Raw genomic sequence first — 25,894 nt, 5'->3', positions numbered from 1 at the left:
TCCTGGGGTCAGGGACAAGTGCAGGCAGCTGGGGACTGCAGGGGACATCTCTCTTTAGAGACCCCAAAGTCACAGCAGGATGGCCAGCACCAGCAGGTCTAGACCCCATGGTGACCCACACCCGTGGCCACCTTGGGCAGGGGCAGAGCATGGCTGTGTCACCCAAGGGTGAGCAGCCCTCTCCCACGGGGCACTTTGGCTCCAGGCAGCCCCAAGGGCTTTGGGGACCTGGAGGGGTCCCAGATGCAGCCGAGGGGTCCCCAAGAGTGCAGTGGGGTGCAGAACATAGGGGTTTACCCTCACTCCAGCTTTTCCCTCCACTGCTCCAAACTATCCTGGGACCCAACCTCTCCCAGAGCCCACCTTCCTTGGGCTCAGGGTGTCCTGCATCCCCCCAGCTCCTCACCCCTGGCTCCCCCTTGGCAGCGCCAGCACCCCCCCACCCCCACCCCAGGGGGTCTTACACCCCCAGGACAGATGACTGGACACAGTGGGTTCAGCTCTGTTGGTCTTTACTGGCTTGGGGGGACATGCGGGGCTGGTGGGGGGGGGCCACAGTGGCCTGGGCAGGGGACTCGCACACAGCCCTGTCCCACGTTAGGGACATCAACACAAGCTACGGACAGTGCTGCTGCTGGCCAGGGGCTGCCGGCTGCTGGAGAGAAAAGAGTGACCCCCCGCTGCCCTGAAATACAGGTTGTGACATCAAGCTGCATGTCCCCGAGTCATCTCAGCTGTGGAGAGAGGAGGAAGAGAAGAAAAAGAAGAGAAGGTAAGGAGATGACTAGAGAAAGTGGCCAAGAAAAGAAGAGAAGGCCAAGAAGAGAAGGTGGCTGAGAAGATGAAGACAAAGCCAAGAAGGCCAAGAAGAGGAAAAGGTGGCCAGGAAGAGAAGGCAGCCAAGAAGAGGAGAAAAGAGGAGGAAACCAAGGAGAGGAGAAGAATGAGGAGAGGCAAAAAGAAGAGACAAAGATCAGAAAGAGCTGGCTGCTCTCCAGCCCTGTTCCCAGGCACCCAGGACACAGCTCTCTGCTCCGGCCACCACCACCACGGCCACACCACGGCCACCTCCTGTGGAGCTGCTCCCCATGGGGCTGGGGCACGTCCCTTTGTGCCTGGCCCGGGGCTCCATGCAGGACCCCATGCCACCTGGCCACCAGCCACCGTGGGAAGGGTCAGCGGCCATCGCTGCGCCGGGGCCTCTGTGCAGGTGCCATCGCCAGCAGCAGCTCCGCCATGTCCCCAGGAGGGTGCTGGGGGCTTCTCCCCATCCTGCCTGCCGCCCGTGGCCACCGAGCTGGGCCCCTCACGGCCAGGCGTCCTCGTCCAGCCCCTCGCGCTCCCGCGGGGCCCAGGCGGGCTCCAGGAAGGAGGAGAGGACACTCTGCAGAGCCCCCCAGGGCTTGGGGCTGCCGGTGGGGGGCTGCGGGGGGGCCACCCCATAGCCCCGTGGGGTGGGGATCCTGGAGGGCTTCTTGTGGGGCTGCGTGTCCAGCCGGGGCTTGGCCCAGGGGCGCAGGGACGGCGTGGGCGACGGCTCGGGAACCTGTGGGGGGGCGTCCACCATGGCGGGGGGCTCCTCTGTCTCTGTCAGCTCATCCTCCCCCGGCGCCCAGTCGGTGTCGGACTCGGGCCCTCCCCGGGTCTCCCGGGTGTCCCAGGAGGCTGGGAAGCAGCTGCTCTCGTCGGAGGAGCTGGAGAGGGTCGGCCGGCGTCCCGCACCCGCCATTTCGGGGGCCACCGGCGGCAGGGGGCCGATGCCGTTGCCGCTCCGGCGGCCATCCTCGGCGGGCGGCCCGTGCTTGCCGAAGACATTGAGGGAGGACGAGGAGGAGCTGGAGGAGCAGTAGGCCGAGTCGGCGGCCGTGCCGGGGGGCGGCTGTGGGGGCGCGGGGGGGGTCTCCCCGTCCCCCAGCTCCTCCATCAGCCGCGTGTTGGCCAGGAATTCCTCCTCCAGCCGGCGGAAGAGCTGCTGCTCCTGGCCGGGCTCCAGCCACAGCGGGGCCCGCAGCCGCCGCACCAGCTCCTCCAGCTCCCGCTGCAAGGCCTCCCCGGCCCCGCCGCCATGGGGGGGCTCCCCGGGACCCCCGCCCCGCCGCCCCCCGGCACCTTCCTCCAGGGAGGAGCGGCGTGGGGTGGGTGCGGGGCTGCGGGCGGCCGGGCGGGAGGGGGTCCGGCTGCAGGCAGGGCTGCTGGCCCGGGGCGGGGTCTCTGCCCGTGCCCAGGAGTGCTGCCCGTCCTGCCGCCGGCTGATGAGCAGCAGGGGCTGGGGGCCAGGGCGGCCATGGCTGCGGGCACGTGGCGCGGCACGGCCGGGCCCGTTGGACACCCACGAGCGGCCGCGCTCCTCTGGAGCTGGGTGGCCGGCCGGGACCCCCCGGCTGGGCTCTCGGCGGCGGGGGGGACCCCCGTCCCGCAGACCTGGGGGGCCGCTCTGTGCGGAGGAGGCCGAGGAGTCGCTGTCGCCCGAGCAGCGGCGGGAGCGGGTGGGAGCGGGGTCACGGTGCCTGGGGAGGCATGGAGAGGAGGGTCAGGGGGGCTGGGGGGCTGTGCGACCCATGCACCCCCCATTGCCCCCCCTTGCATCCCCCGTTGCCCCCGTCCATTGCACACCCCTATTGAACCCCCTATTCCCCCATTACCTGCCCACTGAACATCCTATTCTGCCCATCGCTCCCCCGTTGAACCCCCTATTCCACCCATTGCCCCCCCACTGCACTCCCCCACTGAACCCCCTATTCCCCTCACTGCCCCCACTGCACACCCCATTGAAGACCCTACTCTCCCCATCATCCCCCCCACTACCCCCCAGTAGAACTCCCTATTCCACCATTGCCTGCCCATTGCTCCCTTCATCGCCCATTGCCCCCTCATTGCACACCCCCACAGAACCCCCTACTTCCCCACTGCCCCCCCTTGCACATCTCCATTGAACCCCCTGCTCCCCCATTGCCCCCATTGCACACGCCCCCGCCCCTTCCCGCCCTCCCAGCGCCGCCAGGGGGCAGCCCGCCAGGCCTGCCAATCACCGCCGGGGGCGTGGCTACGACAGACCCCGCCCCTCCAGACGCTGCGCGCACTGCGCCTGCGCGTTGGGGCGGCGGGAAGAGGCCGGGAGCCTGGTGGGGGGCGGGGGGGCTGTGGGGACCCCACGGCTGCGAGCCCCAGAGCAGGGGTGGCGTGGGGCAGCGATGTGCTGGGGCTCTACCAGGGCTGCCTCCAGCACCGGGGCAGGAGGAGTTTGCCCCACGGGCCTGGGGCTGAGGCCTGCTGTGGAGTTGGGCCTTGCCATGAGGCTGGGCCCTGGCTGTGGGGCTGAGGTGGGGCCTTGCTGTGGGACTGGGCCCTGTCCGAGGGACTGAGCTCCGGCCTTGCTGTGGGACTGGGACCTGTCCGAGGGACTGAGCTCCGGCCTTGCTGTGGGACTGGGCCCTGTCTATGGGGCTGGGGCCTGGGAGGTGGTGGGGGTTTCCCAGCTGGGCTGGGGCCTGGGAGGTGGCGGGGTTTCCCAGCTGGGCTGGGCATCCTTCCACTGGCACAGGGTCACAGTAGGCTGTTGTTCCCCTGCCCCTCCCACGCAGCACCCATGGGTGCCTTACCTGAGCGTGCTGGCTGCCCGTGGCTCAGCAGGGCTCCTTGAACGGCCGGGCAGGGGAGCCAGCCCACCCCGTGGGGGCAATCCCTCCTGCTTGCTGCTGGATGGTTGCTTCGGGATGCCTGTGTCCCCGACACCCTTCGGCTGGTAGCTGACCCGCTCCGTCCTGGCATGACTGCTGTCCCCCCCGCCTGAGGGGGGGACAGCTGCACGGGGGCGGCGGGGGGTGCTGGGGCTGGCGGCGCGGGACGCAGGGGAGAAGCTGCCGGTGCCGGTTTTTTGTGGGGAGAAGCCCGGGGCACGGGGCTGGGGTAGGCGGTGAGCTGGAAATGGAGATACCAGGTGGTTTGGGGGGAGTCCCTTGCCACCCACCCCACCTTCATGCAGCACTGGCACCCAGCTTTTCCCGACAGGGTTTCCCAAGCTGTGGATTCATCGCCTTGTCAATTAATTGGCCAGAACCCTGCCTTTCCTCACTCCCCTTTCAGCCGGATCAGCACCCAGAGCAGCACAGCCCCAGGGAAAGGAGCTCCACAGCTGAAAAAGCTGGGAGTGGTGAAATGTGGTGAGATGGGGTGGCACCAGCAGGGAGTGTGCGTTGGTGGGCTGGGAGGGGTGGGTGGGGGTCCCCAGAGGCACTCACTGAGGGAGGAGCAGCGGCACGGGTCATGCTTGTCCAGGTAATGTTCCAGTGTGTCCCAGCCGCCACCAACACGCACCATCACATGGCTTCTCAGCACCTGTGGACAGCCCAGTGCCCCGTCACCCTGCTTGTCCCCCAGGACGTGGCCAAAAAGCCACCCCACTCCTGGGTGGGGGCTACGTGTGCTGGCTGTGAATGGCCCCCCAGGTCCCTGGCGTGGGGCAGCTTGTGGGGAGTAAATTCAGCTCAGGGCCCACCCCCCACCACAGGTTGGATGGGCCCCCACTGTGCGGAGGAGGGGGGGAAGGAGGAGGGGGGGGGTCCCGATGTAGGGGGGGGATGATGCGGTGAGAGACGCGGTGGCTCTTACTCGGACGAAGATGAGTGTGCTGGAGTCGCCCACTTTGTATTTACCCTCGGAGACCTTGACCATGGGGAACTGGGAGGGGCAGGAGCAGCATCCCAGGATCTCCCGCACCTGTGGCAGAGAGGGGAGGGTCAGTGGGGCATGGACCCCCAGCTGTAGGGCCAGCCCCTATAGATAGGTGCAGGCAGAGGGGCTGTATAGAGCCCACAGAGAGAGGAGCTGGCTTGGTCCTGGCCTCTTGGCTGGACCCCTGCGGTGGGGATGCTGTGCCCCCCGAGTCTGGCAGCTCCCCTCCTGCCAGTGCTTGCTTGAGGGGGCAGGCCGTGGGCAGCGCGCTGCCTGTACCTGCCGGGAAGCAGCTGGGTGGGCTCCTGGGGAGCCCCAGGCGGTGGGGAGCACCCCTAGCACTCACCCACCGTGGGAGAGGGGCCTGGGGGGCTTCCCACGGCCGGCCACCCCCGAGCAGGCTGAGAACAGGCACAACTCATCTCCCGCCAGCCTCGCTCGCTCTCTGGAGCCCACCCGCTGTGGGACCCCCAGGGGTGGGCAGCTCAGAGCCACCCCAAAACTGGGAAGGAGGAGGACACCCCCCCTCCAGCCCTGCTAATCCCAGAACCAGGGGGGATCCCCCCCATCAAGCACCCCGCTGTGGGGCAGGCACCTCCAGCACCCCACATCCACCAACAGGAAAGGGTTTAACCCCCCCCCCCTCACAACATTTAACATTTGGCACCAATGAAAAGCCCAAGGGAGGATTTGGGGGGGCCGGCCAGGGGACCCCCCAGCTGCGGGGCTGCCGGGCAGCACTGTGCCCCGCTGCCTGCCCGCCAGCTGCCCGCTCTATCTGGGGCGGCTGCCCTGCCCGCGGCCTGGCCGGGCTGACGTCAGGGATTAGGCAGGGAGCCACGGGGGAACGTGGGGACGCGGCCGCATCCTGCCCTGGCCCAGGGTGGGACGCAGCGCTGCCTCCCTCACCCCTAAATTTTGGGTTTTCCTTAGATTCCTCTTTTTTTTTTTTTTTTTCTCCCCAGTTCTGCCTTTCTGTCCATCGCAGGGGTCCAGCCAGGGCAGGATCCGGCCACTCCGGTTCGCATCCGGGGCAGCAGCTGGGTGGCCAGGTCAGCCCCAGCCAGGGGGAAGCTGAGGGCCGCAGTGAGGGGGGGTCCAGACCCCGCTGCCATCCGGTGCAGGGGGGACTTGGGACCAGTCGGGCCAGATCCTGCACCGTCAGGCTCCTCCCCGGCTCCAGCACTGCCCATAAAAGCCGATGGCAAGGAATTACGCAGCCCAGAAAAATGCAGCTGGGGCTGGCAGCGCCCAGCCAGGGGGGTTTGGGGGGCAACAGTGGGGGGGGGGGGGGGCTTTGCAGCGATGCAGGGGCGGGGGAAGGTGCAGGATGCTCCCTCCCCTGCCCTGAGTATGGTGGCTGCGGGACTTAATGAGGAATCGGGGTTTCAATTAAAAAATGGCTTTGAGCTTAGGGAGTCAGGGGAGGGCAGACCCCCCCGTGTCCCCCCCATCGCTGTATTAATCCGCTGCCTCGCGCGCGGGACGGATCCTGCACCCAGCCCAGCTTTAATCCCTCCTGAGCCTCCCGGCCCTGGGGGGGCAGGCCCTGCACCCCGGCTTGTCGGGGGACACTACCCGCCCCCCACCATCTCAGCACCCCGAATTGTGGCTGTGAGCAGCCAGGGTGTCCTCATGTCCATCTGCCCATCCTTGGGGACACCAGTGCCAAGGTACTGGGAGGAGGACCAGGACTGGGCAGGAGCAGGTTCCTGGGGTGGGGACCACTGCGGGGAGGAAGTGTCGGAGGGGGGGGGTGGGGGTGGGGCTGGGGGGGGGGGGGGGAGGTGACACCCGTCTTCCCACTGTGCTTATGGCCACAGCCACCAAAATAACCCATTGGGAGGCTCCACGGGGCACAGGTCCGGCAGGGCTAGCTGAGGACCTCCCACGGGCCACCGAGAGCCTGGGTGGGTGGACAGAGAGGACCTCCTTGGGGGGCCATAGAGCAGCCGTTGGGCAGACAGAGAGGACCTCCTTGGGGGGCCATGGAGCAGCCGTTGGGCAGACAGAGAGGACCTCCTTGGGGGGCCATAGAGCAGCCGTTGGGCAGACAGAGAGGACCTCCTTGGGGGGCCATAGAGCAGCCGTTGGGCAGACAGAGAGGACCTCCTTGGGGGGCCATAGAGCAGCGGGTTGGGTGGCCGGTGAGGCCCTCGCCCAAGCATGGGGCTCCCGGGGGAGCGCGTCTCACCAGCTCATCCAGGTTCTTCAAGTCACAGAGGGCAATAGGCCGGGCCCTGCTGGGGTAGGTGGGCACCTGGGGGTCCCGGCTCTCCTGGTGCGTGCCCAGCACGCCATAGGCCATTTGGTCCCTCATCTCCTCCTCGATCTCCTCCTCCATCTGGATCAGCATGGGGGCCAGCATGCCAAACTTGGAGCCCCTCCTGGCCACCTCCAACAAGCAGAGGACAAAGTTCTTCTCATTCTTCTTCAGCACCAAGTCATTGGTCTCAAACATGAGGACGTCCTGGATGCCAAGGTCCTGCCGGCACCACTGGATGAAGTTAGAGACGTTATCCCGGGCGATGAAGGAGCCAGGCACCACATTCTTGGCTTGGAAGACAACCTCGTTCTGAGGGACACGCATGTGGGCGGCCACCTCGGGGTGCCGCTGCTGGAAGTCCAGGGCAATGCGGTTGACGTTGTTGGCGTGTCGGCAGAGGTGGCAGCCCGTCTCCAGGCTCTCCAGGAAGGTGTCCACCTGGATGTCCAGGTCGTAGAGGGTGTTAAACCACTCGGCCAGGTCCTCCTTCATGGCCTCCAGGTACTCCTCACTGGAGCGGAAGGGACGGATGCTCTTGGAGGCGGCCGACTGGATGTGGCTTGGGTCAGCCATGGTGGGGGCCTGTTGGGGGGGCAATGAGGGGCATTACAGACAGACGTGGGTGGGTGGGCAGCAGCCCACAGCCCCCCCACAGCTCCCCCTGACAAAGCAGTTTGCTGCCCAGTGTCAGTCCCCCCTCTGGTGACCCCTCCGTGCCTCAGTTTCCCCCATCCCTTACCCCTGGGCAGAAGGGTCCTGTTCCCCCCTGCCAAAACCTGCCTGTCCCCTGCCAGGACCTGCAGCACTGGCACTCCATGTCCCCCCGTGTCCCCCCCGCCCCGTGTCCCCTCTGCCCCCCCTTCATTAATGAGTCACTTGTCACCAATGCCCACCTCCCAGGCCCCTGCTGTGGGACTGCAGCAGGGAGGGCCCCCCCCCCCAAAGCTGCCCAGTCATGGTGGCATGGTGGGTGTCACCACCCTGGGTGTCACCGCCGTGGGAGGAGGTGACACCCCGAGAGATGCGGTGTCCCCACGGGTGGCCCATGCCGGGGACAGGGAACCTCCCCACCGCTACCAACCCTGAGGGACTGCCCCTGGGGGGCACTGCGCCCCAGTGGTCAGTGATGGGGGGGGGGGGCTGGCACATGGGGGTCCCCTCCTGCCCCTGGGGGGGAAACAAGAGCTGGGGAGGAGCCCAGTGCCCCCCACTGCTGCCCCCCAGCCCCACACCCCGGGGGGGTCCCTTCCCTTGGGGGTGTCCCTGCTGCTGGGGGGGGCACGGTGGGGTGCTCCACCCAAGGGCGGGGGTGGGGGTGGGGGGTATCTCCTGTGCTTGGGGTGGTGTCAGCCGGGGGGGCGGGGGTGTCCCCTTCCCGCGGGGGGGGGGGGCTCTTTTGGGAGGGGGGCGATCTATACCTGGGGGGCCTCTTCCTGTGGAGGCTGGGCGGGGGGGGGGCGTCTCTTTCTTGGAGGGGTGTCTCTGCTGGGAGGGGGTATCTATGCCCGGGGGGGCCCTTCCCCTGTGTGTGGGGTGTCCCTTTCTGGGGGTGTCCCCTGCGCGGGGGGCCGTGCCTCGGGCGGGCGGGCTGCCGGGGCCGGGGGAGCGGGGCAGCACCTGCGAGGCAGATGCCGACTTGTGCGGGGAACACGCGGGGGAGGGACACGGGGGGACACACACACGGAGGGGGGGGGCACGGGGACAGGAACAACCGCCCCCCTCCCCCCAACCCCCCCCGCACTCACCGCCGGCTCCGCGCTCCGCTACCGCCGGGCCGGGCCGCGCCGCCCGCCCGCTCCCCGCGCCGGGCCGGGCCGCGGCTGTGAGTGCCGGGGGGGCCCCGCCGCCCACCGGCCCCGCGCAGCCCCCGCCGCCATCCGCCGCCGAGGGGCCGCGGCGGGGCGGAGCGGAGCCGGGAGCGGAGCCGGGAGCGGAGCCGGAGCCCAGCGCCCGCAGCCCCGCGCCGCCGCCGCGCCCCGGCCGGGAAGTTGGAGGCGGCCCAGAAAGGGCCGGGACGGGAGCGGCGGGCGGGGGCGGGGGGGACACACAGCGACCGCCCCCCCGCCCGGGTGTGATTTGACACGGCGAGCGGGGTCACACACACACGCCACGGGCCCCCCCAACCCCTCCGGTGGGCGGCGTCCCCCCCCATCCCCCTCCGGCGCCCCCCCAGCAGCGGGGCGGGACCGACGTGTTCTGCCCCCCCCGGCGCCCCCCCAGGATCGGGCCCTTCCCCAGCAGCGGGCGGGACGGATGGGGTCTGCCCCCCCCCTCCGCGCGGTGTAGGGCAGGGCTATCCCCCCCAGCAGCTCCAGCCCCCCCTCCTCTTCCTCGGGTGGGGGTCGCGGGGTCACCCCCGGGTAGGGATGCTCTCAAGAGAGGCCAGAAGTGGTACGGTTATAAACATCGGGAATTTTATTTTAAAAAATCCATCACAACCGTTAACATCGTTACAGTTCGCCGCCGCCGGGGGGCTGCGCACAGCATGCTCACGACAAGGGGGTCGCATGGGTTTAGTTTGCGTTAAACAACCATTTTCAAAGGGGGGGGGCTGGGGAGGGGGGAAGAAAAGATAACTCGGCACGCTACCGTTGAACTTGGTTTTAATGTTTCTCCACAAACGGTGAAAAATACTAAAGTACAGACAAGGAATAATCATAATGTTGTGGGCCAACATTATAAATATGGAATTATAAATTTAAAACATTTTCTGGTTTAAAAAATAAATCTGGTAGTAAATGCAGCTCTGCGGGGTCCGTCTCTAGTAGGGCCGGTCTCTGCGCTCCTGGCGGTGCTCACCCCTGTGCCCGGAGGGAGAGGCTGCGTCAGCCAAGGTGCCCCAGAACCTTTCCCCGGGCTGGGGGGGCTCCTTGCCCCACCAGCCACTCGCACCAGTACCTGCTCGCCCCACCAGCCACTCACCCCAGTGCCTGCCCACCCCCCCAGCCACTCACCCTGTTGCCCACTCGCCCCACCAGCCGCTCACCCCACCACCCACCCAACCCCAACCTGGTCTCCCAGAAGAAGGAGTGGGCCCCTGGTGCCACCCTGTCCCCTTTCCCCACTGACCGACGAGGTGCCTGTCTCACACATCAGGGTGCGGGGCCCCACCCCCCCCAGCCGCTCTCTGTCCACCCCCGTACGTACTTGTCCATCTTTCCCGGCCCTCCGCGCCGTCCACCTCTGCCTCCGCCTCCCATCTGCTCCATCAGGGGTCCTGGGGGGCCCCCGGGCCCACCGCCTCCTCGCCGGCCACCTCCTCCGTAGCCACCTCGATCCATACCCCGGCCTCCTCTGAATCCACCTCTGTCTCCACCGCGGCCACCTCTGAACATGCCACCAGGTCCCCCTCGGTCCATGAGGCCACCTCCTCGCGCGCCTCTCATCCCCCCAGGGCCGCCTCTACCACGGTCTCCGCCTGGGAGAGAGAGGAGAAGACTCTCAGAGCAAGGCGAGGGGCGAGCCAGCCTGCATCGGGCACCACTCCGGCCTGTCAAACCCTGCCCCGGGAACCCGGCACTGGGAACTGGGAACGGGAGCAGGTCCAGCAGCTGCCGGGGACTCTGCTGGGAGCCAGGGCTGCAGGGCAGCGCCATGCGCACACCTCGCCCAGCCTCTCGCAGAGACGGGGCTCGTTAAGAGGGCACTGCCTGGTGAGGTGGAAGTGGTGCTTTGGGGAACCCAGGCGCTGAAGAACCCTGGGGAAGAGCCTTGGCTGTTCCGCAGGCGCTGGGGAGCGTGGGAGGATCGGAGGGCAGAGCGGTCCCAGCCTCCATTTTGCAGCTCAAGGAGCGATGAAGCCCCAGTAGCTCCTGGGGCTGGAAAGAGCCGTTCCTCGAGGAGCCCGTTGGAAACCTGGCACCTCCAGCCCTGCCGGGAACCCTTCCGCACACGTACCTGGAGGGGGGAACGGGGGCGGCAGAAACCCTTCTGGTTTAGGAGCCTTGCACTGGTTGCACTCTGTTCTCCAGGCAAAGTTCTGGTTTCCACATCCCCTGGGTAAAAACACCAGTTAGCAGAGACCAGGAAGGCAGTCCTGGCCCAGTAACGCTTGGAAGCGTGTCCTGGCCGCTAGCAGGAGAGCACGAGGAGACACGAAAGCTGGCCGGCAGGACCGGCAGGAGGCCTACTGGCCTGGCATCCCCAGGCTGCAGTGGGGTGGCCAGCCTCCTCTGCTCGCTCAGCCACAGCCCCCAGGCCCCGACGCCAGCCCTCCCTTCCCGCTCCGGACAGGACAAAGGAACCTCCTTGGAAGGCCCAGCAAGTTATTCTGGGAAAGGCTCACTTCTCCTGGCCAGCACCTCGGACAAAGAGCCCTTTCAGTGCTCTGAGATAAGAGACGGCTGTTGTCACCATGTGGGAGCAACCACCGAGGTGCCAGGCTCACGTGGAGCTGCCGTGCCGCGTGGGGACGCAGGCAGCACGGGATACTCACGGATTGGGACACTGCCAGTCACCAGCTCGGTGCTGGACGCTCCCGCTGGAGGAATTTCCTCTGGATCCTCGTGGTCCTCTCGAGGAGAAGCCACCTCTGTCTCCACCTCTGCCCCCCATCCGGCCCATGGGGCCGCTCGGGCCGCCAGGTCCCCCTGGGCCGCCAGGCCCCCCCGGACCTGCAAGGAAGGCTCCATTAATCCCAGTAGGGACCGGCTGCCACTGGAGGACAGGGTGTAGCACCTCCGGCCATGCCCTTTGGGGGCCAGGGGGCTGGATGTTACCTCCGCGGAGGGGGGGAGGCATGCCCCGCTGCTCACGGGGGGGGATCCCGCCCCGCATGCTGTTCATCGGGCCCTTCTTCCGCGCCAGGGTGACTTTGAGCTTGCTCCCCTGGAAATCCTTCCCTAGGAGGAACACAAAGGCAAGAGCATCACTTTGTGCTGTGAACATCCACTCCTCACCAGACCCTGGTGTCACACACAACCGCACCGGGTTGTTCCTCACAGGGAAAATTTTACCTGTTGTCTGCGACAGCAGAAGGGCAAAATTCCACCCGCAGGACTGAGATACTAGCTACAGGAGGCAGCAGGTGACAGAAGCCTGGGCAACGGAGGGCAACCATAACCCCAGCGCACCTCTCTGTTCCAGTTAAAACCAGGCACTTCTTTGGCAAAAGCCTGACCACCGACAGCTAGCTGCTTTAAAGGACTATGACCCTCCATGCACAGAGGACAGAAATGCTGACTTCAGTTGGACAAGAATTCAGTTCTGAAATCGGGAACAAAATGCTTCCAGCCCAAAACACATCCCGCACGCTCACCATCAAACCATTCGACAGCTGTTTTGGCGGTAGACAGGTCATCGTAAGATACCGTGGCATCTCCTTTTGGTTTGCCCGTTTCTTTATCGATGTAGAGGTTTATCATGGGCTGCCCGGTCCTCTTGTTCATCTAGTGGGACAGCAAAACGTCACCTCAAGTCACACCTCCCCGTACGCTGAGCAGGGATTCAGCCTTCTCTGTTCTGCTTTTGACTTGAGACAACCCAGCTCATTCTGGTGACTCTGTGGCAGAGCAAAGGGCCCCTCTGGCCTACCATGGGTAGCAGCTGCTGCCCAGACAACCCCCCAAAAGAAGGAGCCGGCCCTGAACAGCACTGCCGGACCAGGCAGGCCTCTGCCACGCACAGCTGGCAGCGCAAGAACCGAGCTGCAGCCTCCCCACATCCCCCTCCACTCTCCCCACCACACCAAGCCCTCACGCTGTCACATGCTCCACCAGCAGATCCACAGAGGCACATGGCTGTGTCAGTGCTTCCACAAGCCTAATCACGCTGCTGAGGGACAAATGCTGCAAGGGCTCTTTGGGAGAACACGAGCTAACAGGTTAATGCCAGGCTGCAGCCATCATAGCGCCCAACCAGCCCGAGACCTGCCAGCTCCTGGAAATGACGGGCTAAAGGGAGATGAGCAACGTGGAGGCAGGGAGGAGGTGGGCCACCCCTTTCCCCCACAGCCCACCAGCCCCAGGCCAACCTCTGCACACGCGCTCCCCTCACCTTCACAACACCGCACTGTTTGAAGAAGTCTGCCAGATCCTCCAGGGTCACATTATCATTGAGTCCCTGCACATAAACTGAACTGTTGTCTGAGTCCTCATCTGGGTCCATAGGTGGGCCTAGGAGATAATTCAGGGTGTCATTGCAGGGAGAGGAGAGGCAGCGACACAGCATAACGGAGTGCTTTTCATCACGTCATCCCCGCAGCCAGCTGCGGCTTCACTCTCAATGAGCGTATTTATGAAGTGACACAAAACCCCAGGCACTGAGAGAGGCGACTCTACGCCACCTTCCCCATGTGGGCAGGCAGGACTGTGCTGCAGCCCGCTGCTGAGCTGGCCTGCCAGCTGCCTCCCCAGCCAGACACCCACACCCAGCCAGCGCGAGGAGAACCGCCTGGTTAAACCGCTTGGTTATAATGGGAGACATCTGAGATGCAAGGAAAAGCTTCACGTCCTTTGGGCTCCCACACACGGACGTCCACCCCCACCCCCACCTCGCTTTCCACAGCACCGTGCTGATCCTGGAAGGCTGACGCATAACTTCCAGACACGCCTGTGCGACAGGAAGGAAAAAGCTGCACGGTGACAGGCCAGGGGTGGCACAAGAGGAGGCCACTGGACAAGCATGTACAAGCTCCGGGCTAAGGCTGCCTGAAAACGGCTTTCTGCTGAACCAAACAGCTACAGAGCAGCTCCCTCAAAAGCCCCCCTAGTTCCTGTGGAGGAGGGTAAGCATCTCACAAACACGTGCGGTTTTCCACCAGTCCAGCTGTTCTGATGCACTGGGAATCAGAAAATAAACGAAATGGCCAGAAAGAGCCTGCAAATGGCAGAGCATCCTCGTGCTCCCACAGACAGGCACACTGTGGGGCGACGCGTCCCGCAGCTGCAGAGAGCATGGAACGAGCGCGGAAGTCTCCATGTCATGAGCTCAGGAGAGTGTCCCGGGCAGTTATTGGCAATTACCTAAATCAAGGTCCGGTCCTTCTTCCATATGTCCTGCCAGTCAGGAAAGAATCATAAGAAGCTGTGTTAGTGCACGCCTTGCGGGCTGCAGAACCGACACACACAATACTATCTACTTATAACCACCATTCGATGGCGCTGGTTAAACTCCAATTGACCTGCATTGCAAAAACATCAGCAATGCACCTTTACTTGGTGATCGGTTTGCTATTTTTAGCAGCTTTTCAAACCATTAACCACTATCACACTTTTTTTTTTTTTTTTTAAATGCTTTACCAGGCCAATCAGTTTTACGTTCATTAATAAAAAGTTACTTTACAAAAAAAATTTATTAAATCCAAACCAGTTATTTTCCCCAAATTACAGAAGTTGTTGCTCAATTCTTCCAAGTTACCCTGTGTCCTGTAACCGCATACCCCTAGGCATTGCCGGCAGTACCCATTACAGTCTTGTTGTATATGTCATTTTAACCACTTAAAACTAATAAAAATTATACTTTGTTCTAAAAACTGACTGCAATTTTTTTTTTTTTAACACTATCCATTGTAATGCTCAAAAACTTACCACCAGGCTTATTGAAGCCACCTCGCTCTCCAGCGCTGCTGGGGGGATAAACGAAGAAATGAAGGCCTTTCCCTTTACAAAGCCAGTACCGCTCTGAGCCTCTGCGGCTCACTGGGAAGAAGGGCACTGGCTAAACATCTCCAAACAATGCATCTGTCTCTCTCTCTCTCATCTCGGCACTATGCCTTTCTTCAGGGCAGCTCGCTCAAATTTCCTTTACATATACGCAACCTTGCTTGTCTGGTTTTAGACACCACTTTGCTGTCGGTACCCTTGCATTACTTGTATGGGTATTATCAGTGCAATACTTGGCAAAAAATCTTGTCGAGCATTCTAAATTGGGCTTTTGCTTCAGAGAAATCATGGGGTCATTCACTGGTCAACTCCCTCCCCTCTGTGTGTACATAAAGGTGCACCCTCAGCCTCTCGCAGCACGAGAGCGAAACGAGCCCGCGGGTCCCTGACATTAACAGTTAAAAAGGTAGGAGACAACCATACGCGATACCTACAACACAGTTCAGATGACATTTCCGCTAAAAACCTCGGTATAAAGCCATACATTCAGGTCACTACTGAATTTAACAAGTCTCTGTGGAGGGAGAACTTACAGAATACAGCGGGGGCTCGAAGGCCTGGGGTGCAGCTTTGTGGACACAGACCAGAACGGCAGATTTCGGCACGCGCCAATGCAAACTGACGGCCGCAGCTTTCGTTGAAAGCTTTGGCTGAAGCGTTCAGCTAAGACTGCTTTCAAGCGCTGGTTAATTAGGAAAATGCCACCTGAAAAGGATTTTGATGTTTCTTGCTCTTTTTGGAGAGACAAAAAGCTGTTTGGAAGGAAACGAGCAGAGGAGGGAGAGCACCGCCTATTTTCTAGCAAGTATTGCACCTCTAATACTGGAAAAAAAAAAGTCGTCAATACACAGTTTCAAGCTGTTGCATGCAGCTTTGCCTCCTTTTGTTAAAGTACACACCATTTACGTAATGTCTCTCTTTTTAAACATATACGTTTACACTTTTTAACGTTACACAATTCTAAAGTAGTATACCTCCTCTGGTTTTATTACCAAACAACAAGTACGCAGTTACCAAAGTTACAGAAGGATTCCATTTATACAATGAATACATTTGGTTAAAAATATTCTATGTATATTTTTCCTCTCCATATGGACACCGTGTCTAGTCCCACTTTTCATTATGCTGCCGGCTGAGTACTGAGTACGGGTACTTTTTAAGTATTGAAGTGTATACAAGGCTCTCACTTTGTAACCTGTAGCATATAAATGCGACAAAGCATGTTAAAAAGTTTCCATGTTTAACAGCCAATGAAAATATAAAATAACTGAGTCAATGAAAAAGGGCACGTTAATAACATCGAGCTCCTTACCTGCCGGAGACACTGAAATCCATCACCACAGCATGATAAGAAGGGCCGAGTTCCCCTACCTGCCCCTGGGCGTTCATAGGAAGGCCGCCTTTTCCATGGACAGCAGAAAGTCTACGTCCATAGAGCAGGGGACCCCTTGTAATGGTCTAGTCAGGTGGAAATCACTACGTACGCAATTTAAGCTCGGATTAGGATGTGAAATCAGAGATGGGTGACAAATCTTTTGCATGAGAAGCTCTGAAGGGGCTAGAAATTTTAAGATGTGATGATAGACATTTCAAGTGTCTACATCTACTTTAAACCATTAGAGATAAATACATCATGGGTGAAATCTTTATGCAGAACCTTGGAACTCTGTTCCACTCGAGCCAATTCAAACCACATGTATTCCAACACAAGCCAGTCTTTTTCTTCTCTTTCCATACACCGGTAGTTGTATTTCTCCGATAAAGATTTCATGCCACTTCATTTCGACAGAGCTATGCAGAATGGGACTATTGATTGCCAAACTCCGGTTGCCACCAGGCTGTAAAACACCTTAAGAAGTTGCCTGTCGATGAGAAGCTACAGTTCCGGCTGCCCTGCCAAGTACCAGGGCCATCCCATGCCACATCTCCAGGGCGCACCTAGGGACACTTCTGCATAGCTCTGAACGACCGTGTGAAGGGATGGAACACACACAAAGCTACATCTTCCTTCTCTTTAGGAGCCTCTGGGGTTAGTCCTCCTTCCTCACCTCTATCAAAACAAACACCACAGATGGGGAGACACACCGCTGATCTGAAGGCACAGGTTTACCAAACCAGATTTTGCCATCAGTTAAAATGGCCAAACTGATTTAGACCACCTGAAAGCTCCAAGGGGGAGCAGTCCTGGGAGCCAAGCCAGACCTCTTTACGTTCTTGGGCTCTTTTCTTCATGCTCCAACCAAGCTCTAAGTGTTCTGTCCACTCAAGAGTCATGGCTTCGACAGCAGCAATCTGCCCCAGGCATACACTTACAGACATAGCTCCGCGTGCTAGCGCTAAGGTGAAGAGGCTGACACGAGGCTTCTGCCTTGTACATACCTGAACTGTCAAGTTCCCCACTACCGAGGCACAGGGAGTGACTCCTGGACCTGGCGGAAGGTTTGTGTGTGTTCGATCCAGAGTTACTGTTAAACCCCACAGAGGATTTCACCTCGGCGCGACCGCGAAGGGAGCTGAAAGTTCCAGGTTTAGCAATACCCCTAATTCCCCCCGGGGCCCAACCAGCTGCAGGACAGAAAAAAAAAAGATAGATCCTGCTCCTATTTCCCCTAGGATAGTATTTCCATGGATTAGAAGAAATGCTGCTACAGAGATGTTCTCCATGGAAGTACAGTTGGGAATGTCAACCTTTCAGTCCCTTCTTTCAATTTCAAATCCTATGGGTAAACCAGAATTAGATAAAAGGAGAAAAGATTTGCTCTTACCCCATTCCACCGCGTCCTCCTCCCCGCCCACCTCTGCTCATGCCTCCGCGATCATATCCCCCTCTTCCCCTGCCCCGGTTATCAGGGCCGCTCATATTCCGGTTCTCTCCTGGGCCTGAAAAGCCTCCGGAATCCTGTCCGTATACGTTCATGCTGCTAGGATGGTCCTGGCGGAACGAACCTAAGGAAGTTTGTAACAAACACGTTAGGGAGCTGCAGACAAGAGTGGGTCGAAGCTGCCTGTCCCTTTTCTAAGCCCTTTTACCTGCCTTAGCACCAGAACATAACCATGACCATCATTTGCTATGGCACTTACAGAAAGAGCACTAACTTAAGGAGAGATGCGCCGCTTTCCGTGTGCAGAATCAAGTTTCATGTCAGGCCCTACCAGTCCGACCTCTGCAGAACTGCCACCTGGCCAGACAGAACTGTTCACAGCAAGTCTTGCCCACTCCAGCCACAACAGTATTTTGTGCTTCTGTGGTTCCCAACTGCCCCTTCACCTTTGCCACACTGAGGGGAGTATCACAAGTTGCCGCTGCACCAGGCAAGGTGCCTTCCAGTGAGAAAGGGCAAAACCCAGCTGCAGCACGCTCCCCCCTCAACAGAGCTGCAAGCTCTAGACCCAAAGTAACGCCAAACCTCCTTCAGAGACCGCCCAGCCTGCAAGGGCAAGCGAGACCAACCCTTTCCTCCACAACCACCCAGCTCTGCTAAGCACACTCACTCTGTTGGCCATAACTGCTGCTCTGCTGGCTGTACTGGCTGGGGGCCTGGCTGTAGGATCCGGTCTGGGGCGGGTAACTGGTCGGTGGCGGCTGCTGCCCGTAACTGCTTTGCTGGCCATAGCTAGTCTGCTGCCCGTAGGTGCTCTGCTGCCCGTAGGTGCTTTGCTGGGAGTAAGTGCTCTGATCGTAACTGCTTGGCTGCGTAGAGGAATAGCTGGAAGACAAAAGCATTGTAAAGATGGAAAGATGAGCCAAATCACTGGCAATGTGCATTAGGCTGCAGACGTGGCTCACACTAGAAGGTAATGCAATTATAAGCCATATGTAGTGTTGTAAACCATTTAAGCAGGTGAAGTCATTCTATGGAGGCTAGTCTGGTGGCAGGAGACAAAATAAACATAGTAAACTGCTAAAAGCAAAATCCATGTGACCGGTCACAGTTTATTTGTACCTCTAGAAAGAGGCAGAAGGGCCAGGGCAAAAATCAGGGGCAATGCAGGTAACAGGCTCCCCTTCTGCCTGGGCACTGAAATACTTTCAGATGATGGGTAATAAAACAGTCCCCTCTCATGCATGTCAGGCTTTGAGATAGAGAGATCAGCATATCGAACACACCCGAGGGGAAGAGATGAGCTCCTTGTCAAAGCCGTATTTGTAAGGAGACAGCAAAAGTTTCCATATCTAGGAAATGTCTTAAAAACATCTTGTCATCATTTCACCTTGCTACTGCAGGTGTGTATAGACACACTCATGCACTTAATCATAGCCCCATCTTCCCTATACAGAAAGTACCCCAACAAGAACCACACCTCCCTCCTCCCAGAGCACCAAACCTCCTTTTACACCTGTTCGTTTTAAAATCCCTTGAGAAAACCCCTTTTTGCCCAAGTTAACCTGAAAGTTCCCATGCCAGCTGCATGAGGCTTAGCCTGCTGGAATTGTTACCTGGTGGGAGGATAGGCGGGAGGCGCAGTGACCGGCTGCATAGGGTAGGTGGCAGGCACCTGAGGGTAGCTGTAGTTGCTCTGTCCATACCCTAGGCTGGGCTGGCTGTAGCCTGTCGTACTTGATTGTGGCTGGCTGGTCTCTGCTGGTTTGCTGCCATCCTGGGGCCTACGGAATAATGTGGAATGAGGAGGAAACATTAGTGCAAACCTCCACCTCTGGTAGCAACCGTTCACCCCCAGGACAGAATGCCACCACCTACTGCTTTGGGTAGCCTTACAAGCTGGCACCGCATCGGCGTCCGCCACTCTGGCAGCAGCTGATACATGCTCAGCAAACACTAAACATTTTAGCACCAGCTGCCTGGGTATCTGCACGCTCCTCTGCCATCAGGGAAGGCCTGGGCAGCATCCTAAGAGAGCACGCAGAGCAAACAGGTCCTGTTCACCAGCTGCGTTATGAAACCAAAGGTGAGGGATTTAGACTTTGGCTCTAGAATTGAGCGGAGGGTGTGAAATGGCCAGGGAAGACGTCAGCAGTGCTGCCTCTCCGCTTGAGCTGGTTTTGCACAACGCTTGGAAATGATGAGCTCAAACATAGCTGCATATGTTGTCAGTTAAATGCACCCACTGCTTGGTTTAGAATCCAGTGCAAGCAAATATCGCCCCATATACATTACTGAATGAAAGGAAAAGGATGTTGGGGGTTGGATTTGATGATCTTTAAAGGTCCCTTCCAGCCAAAACTGGTCTATGATTCCATGTTTAGTATTAACTCTCAAGGCCTAAAATTAAAGAGAATAAATGTGGTTCGCATGTCCCCTTCTGTATTTGTCCTATACTGTTTATAATCTCCAAGTGTTTATCAGAGTGGAATAAAAAGAGGTAAGCCTACTTTTGTTGTACAAACTGGGAAAAAAATGATTTTAAATGTCAGGATTCATCCTTAAAGTGTAATCTGACAGATACACAGAAGCTCTGTGCCAAGCTCTGCCTTTCCTTACAGAAATGGTTGCCACAAACATCAGGTAAATGAATAAAGCAGTTTTTACTCACTACTAATATTATGTAGTCTAAATCTTTCATACCACGAGCACACAATTAAAATTAATATAGTGTTGACAGTGCCCAGACGTAAGAGATTTTAAGAAGGAAATCAACTACAGCATGTGCATCCATTCAGTACGTAGCAGTATCCTGCTTGACCCTATGACTCAAGATCAGATCAGACTGGTCCATTTTTTTCCTACATTGTGAGTCAAGAGCCCGTTCTTGCTGCTTGGTTGTTCTCTTCATTGCCCAGTAACAGTGCTGACTCACTGTGCTGGAACAGAACCTACCTACGCGGCTTCCTCCAGCCCCGCAACACAATGGGATCAGATGCAGCAAGTGCAAAGCTCAAGTGCAACAGGCAGAGAGAAGGTGTAAGCACAACCAGCAGGCCCCAGTTCAGTCAGTGGTGTGCTGGGGCTCTCCCCAGGAGCAGAGCGAACACAGCCTTAGGAGGAAGGGAGGAACCAGACGTTACCTTGCGGGAGCGGACGCTGCTGGCTGCTGCCCATAGGCTGGGTAGGCAGGCTGGGTGCCGTAAGCGGACGGTGCTGCGTAGGAAGCCTGGGTGGTGGTAACCGTGGCAGTGTTAGTATCGTAGGCGGCTGTGCCGTACCCCTGGACGGGCTGACTATACGCTGGGGGGGCAGTCGGGGTGGTATAACCTAGAACAGACCACAGCCTCATCAGATCAGTATGGTGACCTTTGCTCGTAACGTTTCACACTGCTGCGCTTCTGTTGACAGTTTATCAGACCTCAGGTACAGCACCGATTTTACCACTGCAAATGCATCACAGATAACCCAAATATGATGAGGTAACCCACACCACCCCCTCACAGAAACCCTGTGCCCTGGGAAGCCTCAGCCTACAGCCCCAGCTGTACCCTCACCATCCAAAAAACACACTCGTGAGGAGCTTTCTGGAAGCCACCCTTCAATCAGCATCCAAAGGCTGTTTGTTTACAGCTACTGAACCTCACGGCTAATTTAATAAAGTGCACGCTGGGCAAGCTGAGGCATGCAGCGTCTTCTGAACACGGGAAGATTAACAAAGCTCTTGTTAGCTCTGAAGTAAAAGAAATCCAATCGATTTAAGATGTATGGTCCCATCCTTTCAGCTTTTCTTTAAAAATAAAAGTACAAAATGGCACCAGGCTGACTTGAGAAGTCTTTCTGAGGCATTTATGAAGTCTTATTTTAAGTAATTCTGGAAACAACAGAAAAACACTTTAACTTAAGATCAAAAAAGACGTGTAACGTAGCTCCTGATGTACTTCCACTTTTCTTAGAATTTCAGTCTGTTTCAGGTAAAAAGCTTAGAGCTCATACTCATTTCTGAACAATTTTACTAGAATATCCAAGATCTCAAAACAGCTCCATTTAAATTACTCTTTCCAGCAGCCGCCACCGTGTAATTTAGCTGACCATTTGGCTTGTCACAAAGGTGAACTGTAAACCCGCTATTAACATGGTGGCTTTTTAAAGTTAAGAGCTTTGCGAGTAAGTTTTCAAATCATGAAATGGGGACTTACATGAAAAAGTATCAATTAAAAATTTTGTTGGCAAAAGCTGACTTACTAAAAATACAAAACATCGATTGCCAAAGAGCAGCCAAATGGTCTCAGTCTTACTGATGTGATCTTAATTGCATCAATTAAGGTAACAGCTTCTCAATCGCTTCTTAGTTTTAATAAACACCGGACACTTGTGACATACTCTTCCTTCTAATTATACAGCATTTTAGGCAATTGTGCTGTAGGTTTTTCTTTCAATTCCCTCATTTGCAAAACAAATGTACTTCAAGCACAATATAGCATGCCCTCATGAAGCACTGCGGTACTTCCACATCTTGCTGCCTCTGCTACAAAATCAGGACCCTTCGCATTGGCTCTCTGAATCAGCAAGTAAAGAGGAAGAGAAGTGAGAGGAGGAAGTTTGCACTTAGTTAAAAAACAAACACATTAGTTAGCACAGTAGTTAAAATAAACAAACTTCAGCTTTCCATCCCCAGTGTTGCTCTGGAGCTTTCTAACCTCAGGATCCTGATGAAGGGGCTCTAAGGGGACACAAGCCTGTCCACTCTTGTTACCTGCAACAGCTAGCCTAAAAATCCCTGCCCACTCCCACAAGCCTCATTCCTCCTGCCCTTGGCCCCCCCTGCTTGTCACACTACCACCCTCCTGCTGAAGGCCACAGGCTGGCTTCCCCCATCACAGGGCTGCCAACCTGGAAACATGAAAGCGGGAGAGAATAGAGTAAGCTGGTCTCCCACCGGGAAATAACTTGCATGAACCACTAGCAAATCAGCTTTCATGGTCATTATTCCTTTTTGCTGAGAGGTCCTCTGAAAAGCAAAGTCCTGTTCTGAGTGTCGCTAAGAAGGGTGAATGGGATGATGCCAAACAGGATAAAATGAGTGTGAGTTTTAGAGCCTCGGACGAATTTAAACAGTCCAAACACTTAAATGTGAGCCACCACAGCATTTCCACAGAGAGCACTGACACCAAAAGTTAAATGAATCCTTATTTTAACCAGCCGAAGCCTGACCGCATACTAAAAAAGCCTACTGTTTGCTTAAGTACAGCCTGCAGTAAGCACTGCTGCAGCCACAGCCTTGCCCTGGGCTGTCCTCATCAGACTCAGAGTTATAGGGTGGTCTTCCTCATCCGAGCCTCCTTTCGGGGTACTGTTAGCGGCAGCACTAACCTCTCCAGTCAAGCAAGTGAGCAGGTTTGCTAACACCTGGCTCTGCACAGTGAATAGAATAAAAGGGAGGGGGGAAAAAAATTCCTGAATTTTAACGCTTCAGCTCTAGATGGAGCATTTCCCTTGTGCAAGTGTGCTCAGCAGGAAGGGTTTGTAACAAAGCAAGAAAAGGCAGTGATTTCACATCCCACTGGTCTACATTTTTATTTCAACGACTTACTTTAGGTACTCTGAAAATCCTCAAGAGCCGTATTTTTGAGGAGGGCATTTACATTACATCACTTTTCCCTCCTCCCCCCACCAGGTTAATAAGATCAACAGCAAGTCTGCAGAACAGCTACTGTAAGGAAAAGGTAACAGAAGAACTTTGATAACCTGCTTAAGATGTCCAGTTACGTTGCTCAGTTTCCTCTCAAAGTATCCAAGCCTGCAAGCAAAACCCTTATTGAAGTCTAGGAATTCTTCAGGTGGAGGGGAAGCTTGCAGGATTTGGTCCTCAGAGAACATCAACTGAAAATACTGGATTCAGAGAGATTTATTCTGAAATAAGCAGGCTTCATGTCAGCTAGCAGCAGTGTCTGAATGCTTCTCTCTGAAGCAAGCAGTATTAAAAGCTACCCACGGGGTCTGCATGCCCAGCAAGAGCTGACTCCTGTTCGGCATGCACATGTTCTACGAGTGAGGGGCTGCAGAGGGGGACACAGAGGTGACCCTCTCTCTGCTCCATTTTGGTATAACAGATCATTGTGGTAGCCAAGACAGCTATGGGTGCGTTCGCTTCAACTCGTAAATACAACAGAAACTTAAAATATACATAAACCTGCATTGCACAGGTAAAAAGAGAAGCAGGGGCTGGCTGTCTTTAGGGAGTAATTCCCACTTAGCTACTTAAAGGAGATTCATACTTGAATATTTGAAATAATGTGTTTGCCCCCAAACGACACTGTTAGCAAGCCAATAACCCTAACAGATGCAGCTCTTTATTTATTCTTGTAATTCATGCTTATACACCGCAGTGATTAAAGAGCAAACCATGACCACAGATCTGATGGTGCTGATTAATCCCCTAATCCAGTTGGCATCCGGGCAGCTGCAGAGGAGCCCGCAGGCTCCTGAACCCCTCTTCTCCGTAACAAAGTCACTGGGTGACTCCAAGACACCTTTTGCCTACAGCCCCGGGGAGGTAACTCTCACCTCAGGTGGCCCAGGGAGTCAGTGCAAGGCTGGGTGGCAGACTGCTTGGGACGGCAAGGTCCCCTGGCAGGCTAGAACCAGTCCTCATCCGAGTCTCTGAGGCGATGCAGAGGAACAGTCTCTGCCACTCCGGCACAGTCCTGAGAGGGTGGATCTGCACAGGATTTGAATTTCCTTGACTGCAATGGCATCTTACCCAAAAAATAGGCTGGTAAGACAAAAAAAAGCACTTTGCTTTTAAGAACTGCAGGCATCCCTCTGCTACAAAAAGGCAATGCCTAGGAAAAGTAAATTGAGATTCAACCATAAAAATTGCACGTCTCTGGGGGCATAAAGATGTATGCCTCAGGCAACACCCCAGGCTTTATTTAGTATGAAAGGCAGAGACTGAGCGAGGGAGACAGGCTTTAAGCACTACCAGTCTCATCTGCACAGCTCTGGCTCCTCAAGGAGAGGCAGGTGTAGAAGAATAAATACAGCCTGGCACTCTGCCTGGAGAGTAACACCAACAGTTCTGCACAAAACCAATGCTATGCGGATTGAGGCAAATCGTACTTGAAGGTCTGATACGATCATTTGCTTGACCACTTCCTGAGTTTTCTTTTTTTCTTTTTATGAAAGGAAAAACTAAGTTTTTTGCTTTAAAAAAAAAAGGCAGCTGTGCAGAAAAGACACCTAATATTCTTATTCCTCCAGCAAATATACTCTTAACAAACAAGGAAAAACATGAACAGTCCAGCTTCTTGTGACCCCTGCAGGACTGTAGTCCATAGTAAGGATTAAGGGACCCAAACACTTCTAAGAAACGAGTTTTGGATGTCCACAAATCCTTTGTGCTGCAAATTATGTCCATATAGTTTGAAATGAAAGGAAAAAAAAACCTATAGAGAACTTGCAGAGATGCTGGTTGAAGGGTACTGGCTCTCATTCTGCATGCACTAACTGCCAGGCAAAAATTTTCCTTATCTGTGTGAAGACATTATGTATTTTAAATGCTGTATCACTGGATAGACTATAGGTTAACGTTTTCTCTCCACCTCTTCCTTGTGAGGCATTCCTCAGCGGCTGCTGTGGCCAGATACCCCACTGCCTGTCTGTCCTGGTATTCCCCTTGCTTTAGGAAGTATTTAAGAAAGCTCCCACTCTAACAGACGTTCATAATGGTCTTGCATAGCAAAGGACGGACCTGCAGAAAACAGTACTCAAAGCATTAAGTGGAGGAAAATTTGCTTTCTTTTTCAAAGTCTCCCAAATACTCAGTGCAAATATACCAGAATCGAATGATGTCTCAATAGCTTCTTTCAGACATTACGACACTCATACGTACGAAACTCCAGTTCAAAGAGCACACACTGGAATAGTTCACAGCGCATTAATGAACATTGTGACATGTGTCTGCACTGGAAATCCAAAGACAACACGGAACATGCAAAGGTGGTGGTCAGGACGTCTGGATGTGTCTAACCATGCTGTTTACCCTTTAGGGAAAAGGTAGGGACAATGGGGTTAGATTCACCCGAAACATCTCGCATGGCTGTCATTAGTGCTCAGGAAGTTTTATCCATAAAGTTTTGTCGGAGGCCTTACAGAGATGTGGAGATGGCAAACAGCATTGCAGCCTAGCAAATTCTTACTGTCATCACGTGTGCGCGTTCTGATGCTGGATGTTTTTAGTGCTAAAACCAAGCGACACCTAAAGGGTTAACACCACAAGTTTAGACAGGATGAGACAGCATTTTCCATGCAAGAGTGAGCAGGATAGTCAAACCTGTACTGGTCCCTTCTACTGTGGGAAGCACAAGACAAAAAGTAGAGGGGCACACTATCAGAACAGGCATACATCACTTCCACTGATTTTGATTTTCAAGCAACCGAAGTGCTGAGGACACCGGTTCTCAAGAGCAGCCAGAGAACACGCTCCCAGGGAGCGCTGCCACGCAGCTCGTGTTTGCTTTGCTCTAAGCACA

At 56.7% G+C, this 25,894-nt stretch overlaps 2 protein-coding genes across 2 annotated transcripts in view; both read right to left on the bottom strand.

Annotated features, from left to right (window-relative positions):
* Positions 1-495: 495 nt before the first annotated feature.
* On the bottom strand, positions 496-9,069 carry GAS2L1 (growth arrest specific 2 like 1). The gene is made up of 6 exons (XM_080365878.1): positions 8,683-9,069; positions 6,866-7,519; positions 4,609-4,716; positions 4,239-4,335; positions 3,600-3,918; positions 496-2,507 (listed from the first exon to the last, which is right to left on the bottom strand). Exons 2-6 carry the CDS (start codon positions 7,508-7,510, stop codon positions 1,307-1,309), a joined length of 2,370 nt encoding a protein of 789 aa, XP_080222004.1. The 5' UTR covers positions 7,511-7,519; positions 8,683-9,069; the 3' UTR covers positions 496-1,306.
* Positions 9,070-9,523: 454 nt separating this feature from the next.
* The window catches only part of EWSR1 (EWS RNA binding protein 1), a 21,918-nt gene continuing 5,547 nt past the window's right edge, over positions 9,524-25,894 (bottom strand). Inside the window, exons 5-18 of the mRNA XM_080384033.1 lie at positions 25,696-25,749; positions 20,504-20,690; positions 18,977-19,144; positions 18,031-18,245; positions 17,304-17,484; positions 14,464-14,501; positions 13,900-13,932; positions 12,932-13,050; positions 12,195-12,324; positions 11,656-11,778; positions 11,373-11,550; positions 10,835-10,932; positions 10,085-10,355; positions 9,524-9,738 (exon numbers count right to left, since the gene is read on the bottom strand). Coding sequence (XP_080240159.1) covers positions 9,699-9,738; positions 10,085-10,355; positions 10,835-10,932; positions 11,373-11,550; positions 11,656-11,778; positions 12,195-12,324; positions 12,932-13,050; positions 13,900-13,932; positions 14,464-14,501; positions 17,304-17,484; positions 18,031-18,245; positions 18,977-19,144; positions 20,504-20,690; positions 25,696-25,749 — 1,835 coding nt within the window. The 3' untranslated portion in view covers positions 9,524-9,698. The remainder of the gene's footprint in view (positions 9,739-10,084; positions 10,356-10,834; positions 10,933-11,372; positions 11,551-11,655; positions 11,779-12,194; positions 12,325-12,931; positions 13,051-13,899; positions 13,933-14,463; positions 14,502-17,303; positions 17,485-18,030; positions 18,246-18,976; positions 19,145-20,503; positions 20,691-25,695; positions 25,750-25,894) is intronic.

The sequence above is a fragment of the Falco punctatus genome (assembly GCF_963210335.1).
Source record: "Falco punctatus genome assembly, chromosome: 1".
NCBI classification, from domain to species: domain Eukaryota; kingdom Metazoa; phylum Chordata; class Aves; order Falconiformes; family Falconidae; genus Falco; species Falco punctatus.
This window is presented reverse-complemented; position numbering and strand designations above follow the sequence as displayed.